General features: G+C 63.6%; 1 protein-coding gene and 1 long non-coding RNA gene across 11 annotated transcripts; one reads left to right on the forward strand and one right to left on the reverse strand.

Moving 5' to 3' along the window:
• Positions 1-532: 532 nt before the first annotated feature.
• On the reverse strand, positions 533-14,130 carry TMEM184A (transmembrane protein 184A). Of its 10 annotated transcripts, none has more exons than XM_070230650.1 (10): positions 12,731-13,260; positions 9,368-9,479; positions 7,755-7,982; positions 5,057-5,222; positions 4,432-4,522; positions 4,256-4,331; positions 4,034-4,125; positions 3,049-3,218; positions 2,231-2,428; positions 533-1,446 (listed from the first exon to the last, which is right to left on the reverse strand). In XM_070230650.1, the coding sequence occupies exons 3-10, from the start codon at positions 7,980-7,982 to the stop codon at positions 1,187-1,189; spliced, it is 1,281 nt and encodes a 426-aa protein (XP_070086751.1). In that variant the 5' UTR covers positions 9,368-9,479; positions 12,731-13,260; the 3' UTR covers positions 533-1,186. The 10 variants fall into 10 exon arrangements, with proteins under 10 accessions (XP_070086751.1, XP_070086750.1, XP_070086753.1 ...); XM_070230649.1 differs by lacking the exon at positions 12,731-13,260 and adding an exon at positions 8,997-9,172 and having other exon boundaries at positions 9,368-9,558; XM_070230652.1 differs by lacking the exon at positions 9,368-9,479 and having other exon boundaries at positions 3,049-3,125; positions 12,731-14,130.
• LOC138916963 (uncharacterized) lies at positions 9,096-15,889 on the forward strand. The gene is made up of 2 exons (XR_011424233.1): positions 9,096-9,233; positions 14,125-15,889. It is a non-coding gene; the product is annotated as an uncharacterized lncRNA (long non-coding RNA).
• Positions 15,890-17,996: the final 2,107 nt, after the last annotated feature.

A 17,996-nucleotide genomic window follows, 5' to 3' on the forward strand; every position in this document is an offset into this window, starting at 1 on the left:
GCGGGCTCCCGGGCGCCCAGGCCCCTCTGCCCTCTCCTCTCCTGGCCACAGGCCCTCCAGGAGGCTCCATCACTCCCCAGCTGCTGCTGCTTCCTCCCCTGTGTTTCTGAGGCTGCTTGGGGCCCTTCGCAGCTTCCGGGGAGGCAGGGCCTGTGTCCCAGGCTCCACTCTCCCAGCTGTCCAGGCAGCGGCCTGGCACACGGAGGGAGGGAGAGGCCAGGCAGGGCGGGGGTGGGGCATGGCAGGCTCCGGGTACCAGCCCCGTCCACGCCCTGCCCTCTCTGGGCTTTGCATACGTGGCCTCATCCACCCGCTGTGGGCGGGGCTGGCAGGAGGCCCCTTTCACGGAGGAAACTGAGGCTCTGGGTCTCAAGGCAGAGCGGGGTGCTTTGAGCAGTGCCCGGGGCCGGCGGCCCCAGTGTGGACTGGACCCTGCCCCCAATGCCCAGACTTAGCACTATGGACCTTGTTTGACCACCTCACCTGGTCCATTCATGAGGGCGCTGACCCTGCAGGATAGAGGCCACTAGAGTCACTAGAAAACGCAGCTGTTTATGTACAAATGCATGTGATTCATGGGGGGAAGCCCGCGCTCCACTGGCGGCCCTGGGCAAAGGTTCTGTGCAGCTGGCCTGCGCAGCCCCCGGACCCATGTGGGGCACACCCCCGGGTGGGTGGGGGCTTTCCAGGGCTCCCCATGGCTGGAGGGTGTGTGGAGCTGCAGTGTCCCTTCTCTCTCGGGCCCAAGGGGGCCATGCAAGGCCCAGCTGAGTCACCTGCCCCCACCAGCCTGTGTGGACCCCACCCGCCAGTAGTGCCTGAGGCTCCAGGCCTCTCAGAGCCAGGCTGCCCAGCTCTGTCCTGGCCATCGTTCCCCGCAGATGGGACCTGTCCATCCAGGGAGGCCATGCTGGCTCCCTGTCCCCTGGTGGCCACCTAAGCTGGTGGTCAGGGGAGCCCAGCCAGTCCGGTGCTCGTCAGGTCAGCTCGAGTGCTCTCCCCTGGGACTGTGGGCCCGCCGGCGGGAGGGAGGATGGGAAGTGGGCTCGAAGGGCCTGGCAGGAGGTTTCCCCGGAGAGGCTTGACCTTTGGCAATAGGGTTGGTGGGTGAGGGGCCCTGTCCTTTCCCAGAGGCCTGGGCCGTCCGTCCCCAGCCAGGCGTCCAGTGACCCCGAGGCCATCCCTCCTACAGCTCCTCCTCGGGGATCAGCATCCTCTTCTCCAGGTTACGGCTCTTCTTGCCCCCACCAGGGCCACCGGCCACACTGGGGTGGGTGTCGGGCGAGGGGTGCCTGCCCTTGCCGGGCCCCAGGGCCTCGTGCGTGGCCTGCTGCGTGTAGTGCTGGTAGGCAGGGGAGAAGTTGTGGATCGCGTCCTGCACGATGTCCTGAGGGCTTATGGTCTCCTTGAGGCCACTGGAGATGCTCTGCATGGGAGCTGTGGGGGCTGGGGGCGAGCAGCACGTGGGCGGGGGCCTCCCTGGACCCCTCCTCTCCCGCTCATACACCCAGCCCTGGAGACACAGCCCTGCTCCCTGCCAGCCTCGGGGCTGCCCAGGGCTAGGCTCTTGCGTCTCTAGGTCCTGGCCTCGGCCAGCAGAGGGTGACTCCTGGGACCCCTGAATCCCAGCCCAGCTCATCCACCCTTGGCTATCCCAGCCCAGAGCCCCTGCCAGGGGCCATAGAGGGAGATCCCTTGGCTGGTTCCCATCTTCTCTCCAGCCTGGGGTGAGCCCTTCACGCCCATGGCCACTCCAGGCTCACCAGAGCAGCCACAGGCCATCTCTGCCCAAATGGACACCAGTACCAGCCAGCCCCTAGCTCCTCTCATCAGGCTGGTCCAGACACCTGGGTGGTGGGTGGCACACCCCGGGCTTGGCTGGCACCGACCCCCTATCCCGGCAAGGTCCTTGGGGCCCAAAGGTCCGGTCCAGCCCAGCTCACTGAGTGCTCAGAGCTGCCTGCCCGCCAGCTCCTGCTGCCAGCCTGCCTGGTCTCTTCCCTGAGACCAGATGCAGACAAGGTACCTGTCTGCGGCTCGGGCCTCCTGTGGGGATGTCTCCCTGTCCATCGAGGTGACAATCCCCAGGCCCATGTGCAGGACGGGGACAGAGATGCAGTGCTGAGGGCGCCCAGAGGAGGCAGGGCTGGCCATGCCCCAGCGCAGGCCCTTGGCTGCGATGCCCCAGGTACGGCACCCCCCACCTCCCAGCTGGCAGGGCCGGGCGTACCTGGCAAGTTCTCTTTCTTCTCCGAGTACACCTGGCAGGTGAAGGCATAGCGCAGGGCAATGGAGGCAAAGAGCATCTCGATGCAGATGATGAAATTCTGGTAGCCAGTGGCCACCGTGCCGGCTCCCACCTTGCTCCCGTCGATGACCTGGACCTCAGGGATGGCCCCACACCTCTCCAGGATGGCCAGCAGCATCCCTGGGGGATGGTGACCGCCACTCAGGCACCCACCCCAGACAGGGGGCTGGACTGGAATGAGCCCAGCCAAAAATCCCTCCGAGGCTGGCCTCACGGGCTTGGCGGGGGTCTGCAGGGGAGGAGGAGCTTCAGGCCCCGGCAGATGCTCCTCCGGCCAGCCGTGGGACAGCCTGTCCACACGGTCCCATTTCGGGGAGGGGGAGGCTAAGGTTCAGAGTGGCCACGTGCCTCCAAAGCTGGGGTCTTGGTACAGAATCTCCCCAAGTGCCCGCCCTGACCTCTCCACCCCTAGAGTGGACCTGGGGCCCACACTTTGCATCCTCCTCTGCAAAGTGGGGGCTGGGAGTGCCCACAGCCTAGCTCAGGGCCTGGAGAGGAGGACAGGGTCCCACGGCCCCTCTGCGTGTCGGCTCCACCCACAACGGGCTGGACCCACGTCGCGGGGAGCTCGCCATTTCCCCTGCACCCAGGAGCTTTATGGCTTCCAGCTGAGAGAATTGACTCATGCTACAGCTGGGGAAACTGAGGCAGGGCCTGAGGGTGCCCAAGGATTTGGGGGTGGGGGTGGGGTTTGAACCAGGCTCTCCGGGCTCCAGCCCCTGCCTCACAGCCCCACACACCCTGCCAGAAAGAGAGGAAGATGACGGCCTTGATGGTGAGGAACTTGAGGACAGGCTCAAAGGGCCGCAGGAGCTCCCTGGTGGCGAAGTAGAAAAGGAACAGTGCGTAGAGGGCCAGGCTGACGGAGACGTTGTAGATGAGGGTGACATAGAGGTAGCCGCTGTGGATACTGGGACAAGAGCAGGTGAGGGGGTCAGACGGGTCCCGTGCCCCCCTGTGCCCTCCCCACCTGTGTCAGCTGTGCTATTGGCCTCTCTCCCCCGCCCCACCCGGAGCCTGGGCACCAGCTGCGACCCAGATGCAGACCGTCCCTCCAGGGCGGGCGGACGGCACCTGAGGGGAGCGGCCGAGGAGCTGGGGGGACGCCGGCAGGGGGGCCTTGCAGGGAGTCTCAACACAGCGGGAAGGATGTGGCCCTCTTGCCCCCGCACCCTCCCGGGCACAGCCTGAAGGAATTGGCCTCTATGCTGTGACACACAGGTGTGCTTGTGCCCGTGCGTCAGCATACGTGTGCGTGTGCGTGTGATCATGTGTGTGCGTGCACGTGTGCATGTTTTATGTGCATGAGCCTGTGAGTGCGTGGGGGAGTCCGTGTGTGTGAGCATGTGTGCACGTGTGTGTGAGTGTCCGCACACATGTGAGCATGGGTGTGCATGCATGTGTGGTGTGTGCCGGTGGCCCTAGCTCCTTCCAGATGGTGCCAGCTCCCCTGACGCTATGTGCCCGGGCGGAGCTGGGCTTGCTTGGTGAGTGCCCTTAAATCCCGTTTTGTTTTCCTTAGGGGGAGAGTTGGGGGGCCCCCAGGGCACACGCGAGACAAGGGCCACTCCTCTGGATCTGTTTGCCTGGGGCTTGCCCAGGTAGTTTCCCCGAGAGGAGGGGAGGCCTGTCCCCACATCTGGAGGACTTGGGATGTGCTGAGCCCTCCTCCCCACCCCCTCCCTGCCTCCCCCCTCCGCCCCACCGGCATCACCCCGGCCTTACTTGAAGTCCCCATCGTGGTATTTGCCAAACGCCTGCAGGATGATGGTGACCAAGGCCATGATGGGTTTCACGACGCAGAACTGCAGCGTGGCCTGGGACGGGGGAGGGCGTGAGGGGGATCCACACGCCCACGGGCCCGGGAGTGGGGGACGGCGGCAGCTGGGCACACTGGGCAGCAAGGGCTTGGAAGGGCAGGGCCGGGTGACGCCCACCCCAGCTCACCTGCTTGCAGAAGCGCAGGAACCCGATGGAGTAGGACCTGCCGCGCAGGCAGCAGGTGCCGTAGAAGCAGCTGGACCTAGGGGGCAGCAGTCCTGAGGGGGGCTCAGAGGGACCTGCCCAGACCGGCGGCTGCCCTGGGCGGGGAGGGCCCTCTGGGCTCCAGGGTGAGAGCTTACCGAATGGGCTTTCCCCGGATCTCAGCCATGATGGCACTCTCGCCCCCGAGGTACTGGAAACAGAGGCTCAGGAAGCTGTAAATGACAAAGGCTGCCAGCAGGGGCGGGGTGAGCAGCTGTGAGCCTGGGGTGTCTGCAGGGGCTCCCCCCCACCGCCTGCACGAAGGTTCCCTGACCCCCCGCATTTGACCCACACAGGACATATGGTGCCCATTTCCCGGAGGCCAAGCTGAAGCTCAGTCACACAGCAAGACCTGCCTCTCGGGGACTCCCAGCCCCCCCGGCTCTGGGACCATATGCATCCTGGGTGTCCCCAGTGGGGCGGGGGGCCTGCAGGAGTCTCTGCTACTCTGAGGCCCCCCACCCCATCTAGGACCCCCCATTTCCCCCATCCAGGCTCCGGGCAGGCCCAGCTGCAGCCCCCTCACCTTGGGGGCCTGGCTCACCCTTAGCGTCCCTAACCCTGGTTGTTGGTGTCCTCCCCCCAGGGGCCTCGCTAAGCGGACTCAGGCCTGGAGGGTGGGTGCCGGGGCGGACAGTGGGAGCGCCCCCAGGAACCCCTTACTCAGCTGCAGCATGCTGCCCAGTCTCGGGACCCCCTGGAGCCTGGGGCCCGGGCGCTCACCCTCATAGCAATCCCGCACGGAGTCGAAGTAGATATAGCGCTGGTGGGCCCCCAGGAGGAGGAGGCTGAGCCAGGAGTCGAAGGCATAGATAGGCACAATGAAGAGGAGGCGGATGATGTAGCGCTGCTCGTTGGGGACTGTGTAGGAGCGCAGGTGCAGGTAGATCTGGGCGAAGGGAGCAAGGGCGGCCTATGGGGACGGGCCACCTGCCACCCCGCTGGGTGGGCCAGCCCGTGAGAAGGAGGGCCACTGAGAAGAGGAGCCCTCCGCAGTGGAACGCTCATTCACTCCTGCACTTGCTCATTCATTCATGTATTCATTCATTCAAGGAAACTCTCCCGAGTGGGTATGTACATTCCAGAAGGCAGTCTGGCATTTCAACTGGGGACGTTCAAAGGGCCGATTCCCTCTGACCCCTTCTAAGGATTGATCCCATGGAGTTTGTGTACGAGGATGTCCATCGTGCGAGACGCAGTGGGACCCCGGGCGTGGCGGCGGGCAGGGCTGATCCCACTGGTGCCACCTCGCGGAGGGGTATCATGCAGCCAGTAAAAAGGGTGCCCCGGAGCGGGGAAGTGCTCTGACGGAGCACGACAGGTAAACATCGAGAAGACAAACCAAGTCGGACCCCAAGTGTGTTGAAAATCATGGTAAAAACGAAAGGAAAGATGTCACCCTCTCGCCCCTGAATGATAGGAAAATATGGGCGATTACAGGTCGTCTGTAAACCTCTCTAGATTTTCCACGTTTTCTATGAGGACACGAAAAACAGTGACAAGGTCTTTAGGAGGAAGAGGCACCAGGGAGCCGGGTGCCCAGGTGGTTGGCTGTGGTCCCACAGCACCTCTGAAAGGCTTCCTGGAGGAGGCGGCTGAGCAGAGGTGGAGAGAGAGTGGGCGAAGGGCAGGCTGAGCGAGGCCAGCCGGCACCCAGCTTCCAGGACACAGCACAGGGAGTGGCGGGGGCGGCTGGCGCCAGGGACGGGCTCCTTATCAACTGCTCACTCCCCAGCAGGTGCAGTGGGAAGGGCACAGCGTGACCAGACACCAGGAGGCCTGAATTCCGCTCCTCGTGCTGGCTCTGCCTGGCTGGGTGGCTTTGGGAAGCCGCTGTCCTCTCTGGTCTTGGTTTCCTGTCCTTAAAGCAAGGGGTTGGGTTCCTTTCTGTCCCCTTGGGCTCTGAATGGGTGCAGAGTCTGGGACCAGGGTGGGGCCCGGGAGTTGCAGCCCGTGCAGGCCATGGGGCCCCAGGAAGCACAGACACACATGCATAGCTGGTCCCCAGAATTACAGAAGGTCGGGACTAGACAGAGGGGGACCCTGGGGCCACGACTATACCCAGGACTGGGATGGCCCCCACCCAGGACTCTGGGTGCCTGCCCCCTTGCTGCCCCTTGTCCTATAAATCGCAGCCTACGGCAGACCTAAAACCGTCCCACCACCAGAGAGTAGGGCATGGCTTCCAGGCCAATGCAAACCACCCACCTGTCCAGCCTACGTGTTGATCCCCGAGGGCAGCTTGGCAAGACTCAGCGCAAACACTGCCTCCTCCAGGCAGTCCTCCCTGACAGCCCCCACTGGAAGTGCCCGCCTCCTCCTGCGGCTCTCAGCTGCCCCGTACTCCACCTGGCCCATCCTTACACACCTGTCCACCTTCTGTTCTGGTTCTTCGAAGCACTTGGCAGGCGGCCTTGAGAGGGGCCTCTACTCATACACCCGTGCCTGCCAGTCTCCTGACTGCCCCCTGCCCCGGGCTCACCCAGCCGCCACATTCCCTAGGTTGGTGCCTGGCTCTGCTCACAGCTCCTGCCTCAACAGCCTTCCTTGGCTCCCCAGCACCCCCAGGGCTGAAGGCCAAGCTCCTGCACGGGTGTCCAAACCCCTCTTCCGTGTCCTCTCCCGGGCCTGCACATGAGCTCCTGCCCCAGGCCCCCGCTCTCGCCTCTCCGGGTGGGCAATCCTCCCTGTGCTTCTGGTGTAACCGAGAAGCCTCAGGACCTCAGCTGCCCACCCCCTGTGCCCGGGCACTCCCTCCTGCTCCTGCTCCCTGACTCCCCCTGGCTGCTGGGCCTGGTGGTCGGTCTGGGGGGCTGCCTAGTCTCCGGGCTTGGGCAGGTATCTTCCTCACGGGGTGGGGGGCGGGCAGCCCCTCCTGGAGGCCTGTCCCCGCAGCCACGCTCTGACCTGGCTCCGGGCTCTTGGCTCCCTCCAGAACGAACCCTCAGCCCTCACCCGCCTGCATGGGGACACCGCGTCTCAGGAAGGGAACGGACCTTTCCCCTCCCGGCCACGTGGGCCTGGGAAAGACCGCCGGCCTCTCGTGGCCTCAGTGTTCTCATCTGTGAAATGGGACAACACTGATGACCTCCGTGAATGGGGTAAGAGGCTGACCAAATGCTCCGGGGGAAGGGCCTGGCGCCCGGTGGCGCTCAGTGCTCTGCCCTCTGCCTGGCAGGGACCTCCCGTCTTCGGGCCTAGTTCCCACACGCCACGCTCTGGAGATGGCCCCTCCCCTGCCTGACCTGTGCCCTGGGCTGATGCCGCCTCCGAGAGCCCGGACACTGCTGCTCTGTCCAGCCGGACCTCTGACACCTGCCCCGAGGTCGTCGCTGGAGTTCCCATCATCCCAGCAAGGCCGGCCAGGGCCACGTCCCGTGGGGAGCAGGGTCCTGAGGGAGGTGCAGAGGGAAAGGCTTACCTGGTGGCAGGTGAGCACCAGGGCAGTCCACACGAAGATGCCCGAGACGCCGCGGGCCAGGGCGGTGGTGAGGAAGAGCCGGGAGGCAGCCTGGGAGCCGTTCGCCACGCGGTCCATCTGTGGCCCGGTGGGCACGGTTGACATGGCCGGCGGGGAGCTGGGCTGTGGCCAGGTTGTCCACACCAGGGGGGCGCCGGCCGTTCCCAGGAGCCCTGAGGTGTTAGCCATCTGCAGAGGCGAGGGGAGGACACGGCCGGGGAGGAGTGAGGGCAAAGGTGCTCCCGGATGGCTGGAAGCAGCCCCAGTGTCAGTGACGGGGAGGAGGGAGTGGGGCAGGGAGGCGCCCAGGCTGAGCGGAGCACGGAAGGGGCTCCTCCTCCAGGCCGTGGACGTGCCCAGGGCTGCCCTGGGCATCGGTTACCGTCCCCTCCACGACCACCTCGCCCACTTCCCCTGGGCGCCCTCCATGTGCAAGGACCCAGCGCCAAGGCCCCAGCCTGGGGCTCCCTCCTTCCCCGAGGCTCAGCCACCTGGGCACAGACATGAGCCACCTGCCTGACCCGGGGCGGTCCCCACCTCTGGGCCCCGGGCTTTCTGGGAACCCACATTTTAGGGGCCAAAGATATCCGAGGAAGTGGGGGAGCCCCTTTGCTCTGCCTGCTCGAGGTGGCGTCCCGGCACCTGGCCAGACTGGCACTGCCGGTGGCAGCAGATGGCGTCGGGGGAGTGCAGCCTGCCCCCCCCCACCACAACTGGCTCCCTGGGACCTGCCCGGCCGCCTGGGTGCCCAGCTTTGCTACGGGGCCCTTGGCTGCCCAGAGCCCACTCGCTAGCCTTGAGTACCTGTGCTTCAGCCGCTGGCCAACCTGCTGGGGCGCCAGGACCCTCTCCTCCCGCGCTTGAGGCCCTGGCCCGGCCTCCCCAACTCTCTCCAGCCTTGGTCACTGGCCCAGCACCTACCTCTCTGGCAGGAAGCTCCCAGCCCAGCCCTGGGAGGCCCGGCCTCCAGGGAAGCCTTGCTGATCATTCGTGTGGCCACGTGGTCGCCACTGGCAGCCCCGGCGGGGGTGGAGCAAGGCCACTATCTGGAGGCCGTACCAGGCCCAGGGAGGGGCAGCCACTGCCTCACTCTGGGGTGGCCCACCTGAGCTCCCGGCTGTGGGGAGGGGCTGAGGAGGAGGGGAGGAGCCGAGGGCTGTCCCCTCCCGCCTGTGGACACTCTATCCCTCCTGGGCAGCTTACTCAGCAGCAGCTGGCTCCCAGGAACCTGCTGGCCGCCAGGTGCCCTCGCCTGCCCGTGCCAGACGGCCCGGCAGCTGCCGCCTGGGCCCGAGACAGGTGGGAGGGGTCTGCGGCGGAGCAGGCTGGGCTGGGACTGCACAGTCGGTCTGGGTTTCCCTTTGGGGTGATGGAAAGTTCTGGAAGGAGATGGAGGTTGTGGCCGTATTAAACGCTGCTGAGTTGTTTACTTAGAAATGGGTAAGTTTGCTACAAGAATTTCACCTCAATTTAAAAAGCCTGGTCCCCAGGAGGGACACGGGAAACATTTCTGGCTTTTTGTGGGGAGGGAGTGACAGACAGGGCCCTGAGCCCTGCTCGGGGCCCTCACTCACCTGCCCCACTCGGTCAGGCCTGTGCCAGAGGCCCCTGCGGACAGCGGCTCGCCCCCTCGGTCTCCTGGACGTGGCGGCAGGGTGGGGCCTCAGCCGGTCTCTTGGCCCTGCTCTGGTTACAAATGGGTTTGTGCCTGACACGGGACCACACGTCCCGGTCCTTCCTGCCAGCTGGCCCTCCCTGCAGCCCTGGGACATCTGGGTCAAGGCCCCTTTTCGGGGCGGGAATGGGGAGCTCGGAAGCTCCTCCCCGTGTCCAGGGTCGCCCTGGGGTACAGGACGGTGCAGGGTGGGGCTGTCAACCCCTGGGACACACCACTCAGCTTCCCCACCCCTCCACCCACATGGTTGCCCACAGGGACAGCAGCTCAGAGGCCTGGAAGGGTGAAGACTCAGATATCAGGACACGGACGGGGCTGGCAGGGACCCACTCGTGCTTCAGGAGGGGAAACTGAGGCCCAGGTCCTTCCGAGGCGGACGCTGTGGATGACTGGGCGTACTGCAGGACACACTGTGGTTGGATGTCAGAAGGACTTCCCTAGCTGGGGTGACCGGGGCCAGATGGACCGTGGGAAAAGACGACATGTTCTGATGCAGCCGGTTGCAGGCCAGGGGGGAGGCCTGGTAGTCTCCCTGTCCCACGGCTCTGTCAGTGGCGACGGGGCTTTGGCACCAGACTGAGCTTGTTTCTGGCACCTGAGAGTCCCTGAGCCCTGGGAAGCTCTTTCTGCTCAAGGCTACCCCCTGCTCTGACGGTGGAGGACAGGCCACCTCCCTACTGGGGCACTCCATACTGTCCTACCCTGTGTGTTTCTGTCCAGCCGCTGCCTCCAGGAAGGCCTCCAGAGAGCCCTGGCTCTGAAGCCGACCTACTCGAGAAACCCTCACCTGCTGCGGGAAAGGGCTGCTGGGGGCTTTGGCCCCGCCCCTCCCGCCAGCCTGGCCCCGCGTGCATTTAATAAACCCGGGCTCCGCGACCAAGGGAGGCCTCCGCTGTCCCTACCACCCTCTCCTCTGGCTTCCTGGCTGGGTCCCTCCAGAGGAGCCTCAGCCCTCAGCCTTGTCCCTCCACCCGGGGTCTCAGCCACTGTGGCAGGCCCCTCCCCTCTCTGGGCCTCTGCTTTCTTGTCTGTACGGGTGAGTTTGGGGTTCTCTGGCCCCCTTCCCGGGGCACAGCAGGCAAGTCCTTGAAATCCCTGGGGGCCTGGACAGCCCCCTGAGTTGCCTGAGCTCGGGGGAAGGAAGGCCCCCTCCTAGGACCCACACCCGGGAGCAGGACCTCCGCCAGGCGGGGCTGAGCCAGCAGGAGGCCATCGGGGGAGACGCTCAGCTGGGAGAGAGCAGGAGCCGGGCTGTGCTTGTCTGGGCACGCTGGACAGCAGGTGCCTGGGAGGGCCGGGAGAGACTGACTGTTTGGCTGTCTGTGGGCCTCTCTGGCTGAAGGAGACCCCAGCCCCGGTGGCCGCCAGGCGGATGGGGAGTGCCAGGTGACAGAGAGAGGAGGTGACATCTGAGATGGCAGGACAAGGAGTCATGGCCCGCGCCCACTCGGGAGAGGTGGCCAGGCCGGCCAAGCCTGATTCCTGCCCCGGGGGGCTGGACGCTGACCGAGCCTAGTGCAGGACAGACCTGCCCGCCCAGATCTGGGCAGCTGGCACGTCTGACCACTGTTTACAGTGACCAGGTGACTGGACTCCTGCCAGCCCTGGGCTGGGCTCTGGGGTGACTGAGAAGCCGTGGCCTGTGCCCGACCTCAATGCTCTCGGGCCACCGCCTGCCTTTCACCCCGTGGCCTCACGCCCATGGTTCCTCGGCCTCGCTGCTGACATCCAACCTCCCACCTGGCCAGCCCCTTCTCAGCCGGCCGGCCTCCTGGGGACGTCTCTGATGGGCCTGGCCGCTCTCCCACAGGGGACGGTCTCTCCCCTCCCTCCTTTCCTGCCCCGGCCCTCCCAGCAGCTGAGGGCTGTCCCCTCTGGGCCCGCAGAGATGGGGTCGAGGACCATCCCGGCTCCCCGCTGCCCCAGGCCAGCCATACCAGGTCCTGTCACTCTGCCCCGGGGCCTCCCTGCTGGGCCTCAGGGAGCGGAAGAGAGGCCTTGCCACTGAGCTTCCGTCCTGGCCCACACGATGGCCACTGACTCAACTAATACCCACCATGGCCCTGGGCCTGGAGGTGACTGGACAGGGGCTCACCATTGGCCAAGGGGCCTGGTGCTCAGGCCTCTAAGTCAGACACGTGGGAGAGGGGAGCAGAGAGGGGAGAGGCAGAGGCTGGGCCACAGGGGCCCCCATTCCCCCAGCACTAACCTGCCCGCCTGGATGACAAGTTCCAGCCTGGCCACCCACCATCCTGGGGACTCCGAAGCCATTCCTTCCCTTTCTCTGGGTCCAAGAGGGGCAGGGGCCCGAGGGTCCTTCCAGCCCTAGTTCTGGGGTTCCTCTTGTGGTGGACGAGCAGGGCAGCATTGCCTCCTGGTGGCCAGGACGCCCGCTGCTCCCCTGGGATGGGACACGGGGTCCCAGAGCTGGGGAGGAGCCGGGCCCTGGGTTAGACATGTGGGTTGGGACCTAGCCTGGCCACTCACAGTGTCTGTGACCTTCGGCAAATGCTGGGCCTCTCTGAGCCTCAATTTCTACCGGTGATTGGAACCCCCATGCAGAGCTCCAGTCAGAGTCGGGGCTTGGGAGGCACTGGCCTCCCTGTCACCTGTTCCTCTTAAAGGTGGCTGCAGGCTGCTGCAGCCCGAGAGAGCTCGGGCCCCAGCTATCTTGGCTGGCCTAGCGTCCCGCCAGGCAGGTGTCCCGCAAGTGGACTTCTCTCAACTTCTAGGCCACAGAGCAGACCACCCGGCCTGCGCGGTCAGCCCAGAGGGACTTTACTCCCTTCTTCCCACACGCCGCCATCCTCTCTGTCCTGCCCATGCCTGGCCCATGTCCCCCCGCCGACCTGTGGCCTCAGTCCTCAGAGAACACGTGTGTGCCCAGGGCCTGTCTGTACCTGCCCTTCACCCCAGAGTGAGCCGCCAGCCCTAGGGGAGACCCTGCCACGTGGGGCTGGGCGGGGCGCTGACCTGGGCCTGGCCTGAGACCCTTTTTGGTTACAGCTGGCATTTGGGGCCTGGCAGGGGGCACGGCCTCTGGGTATGGAGGGGATGGGGGCAGAGGGGCTGTGACTCTCAGAATTCCAAGTTGTGGGTTTTTTCCTCCAGGAGCCCCCACCCTAGTGGGGTGCATGGAGCCCCAGCCTGGACACCACACACCTCTCGTAGGTGTGTTCACATAGACACATGCACACACACATGCACACACACATGCACATGTGCATACATGTACATGTACACATGCACGCACACAGCTCACCTCCCTGGTGGCTCCCTCGGCCGTCCAGCCACGGCCCTTGACCAGGTCTGTCGCAGGCCTTCGGGCCTGAGAAGGGGGCCGGGGGTGTCCACCCTCAGTGGGGTCTCCAGCTTCGGTTGTCCGTCCTCACAGCAGGCTGCTCAGTCCCAGAGCTATTGTTCCTGGGAAGTGCTGGTCTTCCCTAGACTCAGAAAACTCCCTGCCACCCAGCCTGCCCGCCCTGCCAGGCCGGCCCTACCTGCCGGGTGCAGCCCAGGGCACGCCCTCAGCCAGGCCCTGCCCCGATTCAGCGACTAGCCAGCCCCCCCATCCACCACACAGCTGGCCGCAGAGCCTCTGACATCTGGGTACAGGTCTTGTCCGGACCACTGACCAGGTGCGGCTGTGGGTCTTTCATCTCTCTGGCCGTCTGTGTGGCGGGGTCCGATGCCCTCTTCATAAGGTGCAGTGGGGCTTAAATGGGGTGACACACACACACACAAAAAATGGGGTGACACACAGTCCTCCACACCCGGATGCAGCTGTGCATCCTCCTCTCTGCTCACGCGTCTTCTTTTCCTGTCTCCAGTCCCTTTATCCCTCGACTGCCCCGAATCAGGGTGCCAGACGGAGTCTTGGGGGCCTCAACCCACTCGTTATGGGGTGACCACGTGCGGTGGGCCTTTCCTGGGCCAAGAACCACAGTCCTCGGGCGGCGGGGCAGGGATGAGCTCCGTCCACAAAGGAGACTGCGGGGTGCAGGCCCCCAGCCAGCAGAGAGGTGCTGCGACTCGACTCTTGGCTTGTTCCCCCTGTGTGGTCCCAGCCTCGGTTGTCCCATCTGTGAAGTGGGCTCAAGGATCCTCACGCTCCTGGCTGGGGTAGGGGTTGATGGCTGAGGGCAGAGGGTGCATGTCCTGTTTGCTGGCCATGGGCCTGCGACATCCCGCTTGAGGCCTGTGTTTCTGGGTTTCTCTTGCTTGGAGATCCCCCGTCTTTCTCTCAATCTCTCTCCTTCCACCTCCTGCCCCTCCTTCCTTCCAGCTGCCATGTTTCTCCCAGGGCCTCCCCATCCTACCTTCTGTCCAGCCAGGAGCACTCGGCCACGGCCCTTCTCAAGGCCCAGGCATGGGTGGCGGGCGGCCTGGTTCTAGCCATCCCCCCAGAAAGCAGTTCTCAGCTCTCCAGGCCTTCTCTCCTCCACTGCGCGATGGGGCGCATGGCTCCCTCAGCCCGCCTTGCTTGAGACACAGAGCCCGCGCAAGGAGACTGTCGGCCACTGTCCTCACACACACACAGCACCCGGCTGCTCTCGCCTCTGCCCTGGGCTCTCTGGGGACCCGCTGGCGAGACCGTCCTCCTCAGAATGTCCCCAAACTTCGGCTTATTTCTAAAAACTTCTCTCACCTCCCCAGGACTCCAGGGCCTTCCATCTCCTCACAGTCTTCGTGGAATTTACGAGTCCTCCTTTCACCCCCGAGCTGCCCTCATCCCCACACGAGACACGGCTTGTCCTCTGTTCTCTGGCTGCGACGCCAGACGATAAACCCAGGATGACAGAGCGCCTCCCTGCAGTCGTCCTGCATGTCAGTCCGGTTCCTCTGATTTCATCCTCATCGACGGGGCCATCATTCTAGTCGCTTCCCCGGGCGCCCCTCTCCTGATTTCCAATTTCGCTCCAAGGCGCTAAACTCAACAGCCGATGCCAGCTTCCTCGGCTGGTCCCCGTGTGCCGCTGTCTGATTCCATGCGTTATTTGTCATGATTCGGTTCAGGTGGGACCAGGGCTGTGTCAAACCCCCGCATAAGCTGCTCAGGATGCTAACCAAGAGCGGCCGCCCTCTCTGGCTTCTTACCTCCAAGGGCACCCACTCGCCCTTGGCTCTGAGCTGGAGCCGCCTGCCCCTGTCCACTTAGGAAATGGAGAGAGCAGGAGGGAGGGGATCTTAGGGGGCCTCAGCTTGCAGCTCAGCAGAAAATCATGTTGGATGAATCACACCGCGTGGGTCCAGGGACACGGCCTTGAAAGAGGGAAATTCACCCACCCATCCGTGCGGCAGGGGCTGGCGAATGAGCCCGATGTTCGTTATTTACACTCGGCTGTAAATTGCTGGAAGTTCTAATTACAGTTTGATCGCTGGGTAAGCGCCATATGCAGCCTTTCCATCCAAAGGAATAACAATTTCCACAGAGCAGACAGCCCTGCCTGCGGAGATGCCGGCTTTACAGGGCTGTTTATTGGAACATGGATCTGTCCTTCTGAATTATGGCAGCTGGGAGCAGAGCACCGCGGAGAGCGAAGGACCCAGCGCCTTTCCGCACGAATCCCGGGTCGTGATTTATAAGGCAGAGCAGAGCAGCAAGGCGCTGGCTTCAGCGATGGAAGTGTTTAACCTCAGTCTGCCTTTTTTAAGAGTTCCCAGACAGCTTCGGGCAGCTGTAAATAAGTAGCACTTGGAGAAGGTGCTGGGGATCCTGGTTTCAATTATACGTCGGTTCCACCACCACCTTCGGGGCGGGGCAGACAAGGGACAGTTGCAAGTCCAGGGGCCACAGCTCTGTGTTGACATCCTGGGGCCACCTCTGACCACTGGGGCATCTCCGAGTGACTCACTTCGTCTTTCTGAGCCTCAATTTTCTCCTCTGCCCACCTGCCTGTTAAGGGCCATCACAAGGACTGGATCAGATGGTACAGTTGCCGCCTGGTTTGTAGGAAGCCCCACAAAAAGCGCTGAGTCTGGGGCCGGCCCGGTGGCACAGCGGTTAAGTGTGCACGTTCTGCTTCGGTGGCCTGGGGTTCGCAGGTTCGGATCCCGCGTGCGGACATGGCACCACTTGGCAAGCCATGCTGTGGCAGATGTCCCACATATAAAGTAGAGGAAGATGGGCACGGATGTTAGCTCAGGGCCAGTCTTCCTCAGCAAAAAGAAGAGGATTGGCAGCAGTTAGCTCAGGGCTAGTCTTCCTCCAAAAAAAAAATCAACAAGAGCGCTGAGTCAGAACCAGAGAAGGAGCCAATGTATGAACGTCAGTGAGGGGCCTGGGGGGTGGGTGAACAGCGTGGACTCCAGGACCCTCTGCCCCGGTTCAAACCCCAGCTCTGCCACTTGGGGTCTGCTGTGACTCTCCGTGCCTCATTTCCTCATCCGTAACATGGAGATGATGAGCCTAATGACCTCACCCGGGTGTTGTGTGGACTAAATCTGTCACCACGCGAGCGAGAGGGTTGGCCTGCAGTGCCTGGTCCCGGCCACAGGCAGCGTGAGCTAGGCCTGTTGTTATGCATTTAGGGACCAGATCAGAGCACCACAAGCTACACAGCCGGGTTTAGGCTCAGACGGGAGCCCCATCCATGCCCCAACTCCCCACTTGGTAAATGAGAGAGGCCACGGTTCCACGGACAGAACACCTGATGTTTAGATGACAAGTTGAATAATTACAGGCTGACGTTGAGCTAAGAGACGTCTGCCCGATGCTGCTCCAAGGGATTAATCTGACGAGGCCATGCCTGGGCTCCTGGACTGTGCCCCGTCCCCCGGTCCCTTTATCCTGCAGTGACTTGAGCTTCAGACCTGTCACAACACACAGTCACCTTTGAGGCCTCACTTGTGTGTGGACAGTCCTTTCCTGTCTTCCTTGGTCGGCTCTTTATGCCCTTGAAATTCGCATTGGTCCAGGTCCTCCAAGAGGCCGATGCCACGTGGGGCCCAACATGTGGGATCTTATAAGGGCACGTGCGGGTGTGAGAGCAGGCAGAGAGGGAGCTGGAAGGTTGTGGGAACCAGGAGGCCGCGGGTCGAGTCTACCCGAGGGGTAGAAAGAGGACGGTGGGCAGGAGCCATGCTGTCTGGGGAAGATGGGGCAAAGCTGTTGGGAGCCTTGAGCCAAAGTTGGCCGCAAAGGAGGCCTGCGTCTCCCTGGGCTGGGCCTGCCTCAGTTTCCCCTGGTGTCCCCAAAGCATGCAGGCACTAGTAGGGGGCGGCCTGGGGGACCTCAGTCACTCAGGCTCCCTGCAGCAGAAGCCTGCGAGGTGCCTTTCCCGCCCAACCGGCACCTCCTCCAGGAAGTCCGGCAGATTTCCACGTGTGACTCCTGGCCCTCCTCACGCTCTGAGGCTGCCCCGTCACCCAGACGCTGGCCTGTCCCTGCGGGTTTAGCCAACTGTGCCCTGGACGAGACTGTGAGGTCTGCAAAGACAGGGGCTGTGGCTGACGGTGGCCCCATGGGGGGCACAGAACGGGGCACACACAGCCGCTCGGTTTTGTGAGGCAGCAGCCCTTGACTGTTTCCCTCTCTCTCATCTTCAGCAAACTCACGCTCCACGTCACTTGTAAATTGGCCCCACTGTTTGCACCAGTCTCCCATGGCCTGTTCCAGAGGGATTTCTAAAACCAAGAGACTCAGGATTTCAGAAGCTGTTGGTGCTGAGAGAAAGCAAATAAAGATCCCTCTTCTGATCTCCGGAACGCACAGAGGCTGCACGCTGTTTCCTCACGTGAACCCTGAGCGGTGACTCCTAAATTCCCAGGAGGGCGTCCCGGGTGCTCCCTCTATTCTGGGGATCCCAGCAGGCTCTCTGCTGGAGGCCTGGGTAGCCACAAGCCGACTTCCGTGGCGTAAATGCCATCCTGAAGCCAACACCTCACCCCGTGCTTCCGCCAACCCTTGGGATTATTTTCAAAAGGCAAACCGACCTGATCTGAAAGCCTTTTACTGGTTCCTTGCTGAGCTCAGGATTGAGTCCCAAGGCCTCAGCGCAGCACAGCAGGCGCTCTGCCGGCTATCCATGGCCTTGGATATCCATGTTGGGCCAGCCCGAGCATCCTGTGGTCTGATCTCAGCAGTATCCTTCGATCACTGTGCTTCTCTCACCACTGAGGATTCCCTCCCTACATAGCCTTCCGGGGCAGTCACTGGCTGCCTCGTCTGTCCCACCCGGCCCTCCCCTAGTTGGCCCCATGTCCGTGGGCTGACACGTATCTGCTCCCTAGCTTTTGAGGACGTGGCTCCGGAGGCTGGGTCTCCACCCCCGCCCTAGCACGGTAACCAGCACATGGCAGGACAGACAGAGACGTCTGTGGAATGGAAGTTGACAGCCACCCAGCTCCCCAAACTCGCTCAGAGGAGTCGCAGGAAGAGGAGGTAGACAAACAGTGTGCACAGAACCCGCTCCTGGGACCCAGCTCATCCGTGTGGACCACAGACTGCACTCTTGCCACAAGTTTCCCTCCCACCTAAGGCACGCTAACTGAACCTGCGCCGTGTGACTGAAATTTCTCAGCATTGT

The sequence above is a fragment of the Equus caballus genome, chromosome 13, assembly GCF_041296265.1.
Source record: "Equus caballus isolate H_3958 breed thoroughbred chromosome 13, TB-T2T, whole genome shotgun sequence".
In the NCBI taxonomy this organism is placed as follows: Eukaryota; Metazoa; Chordata; class Mammalia; order Perissodactyla; family Equidae; genus Equus; species Equus caballus.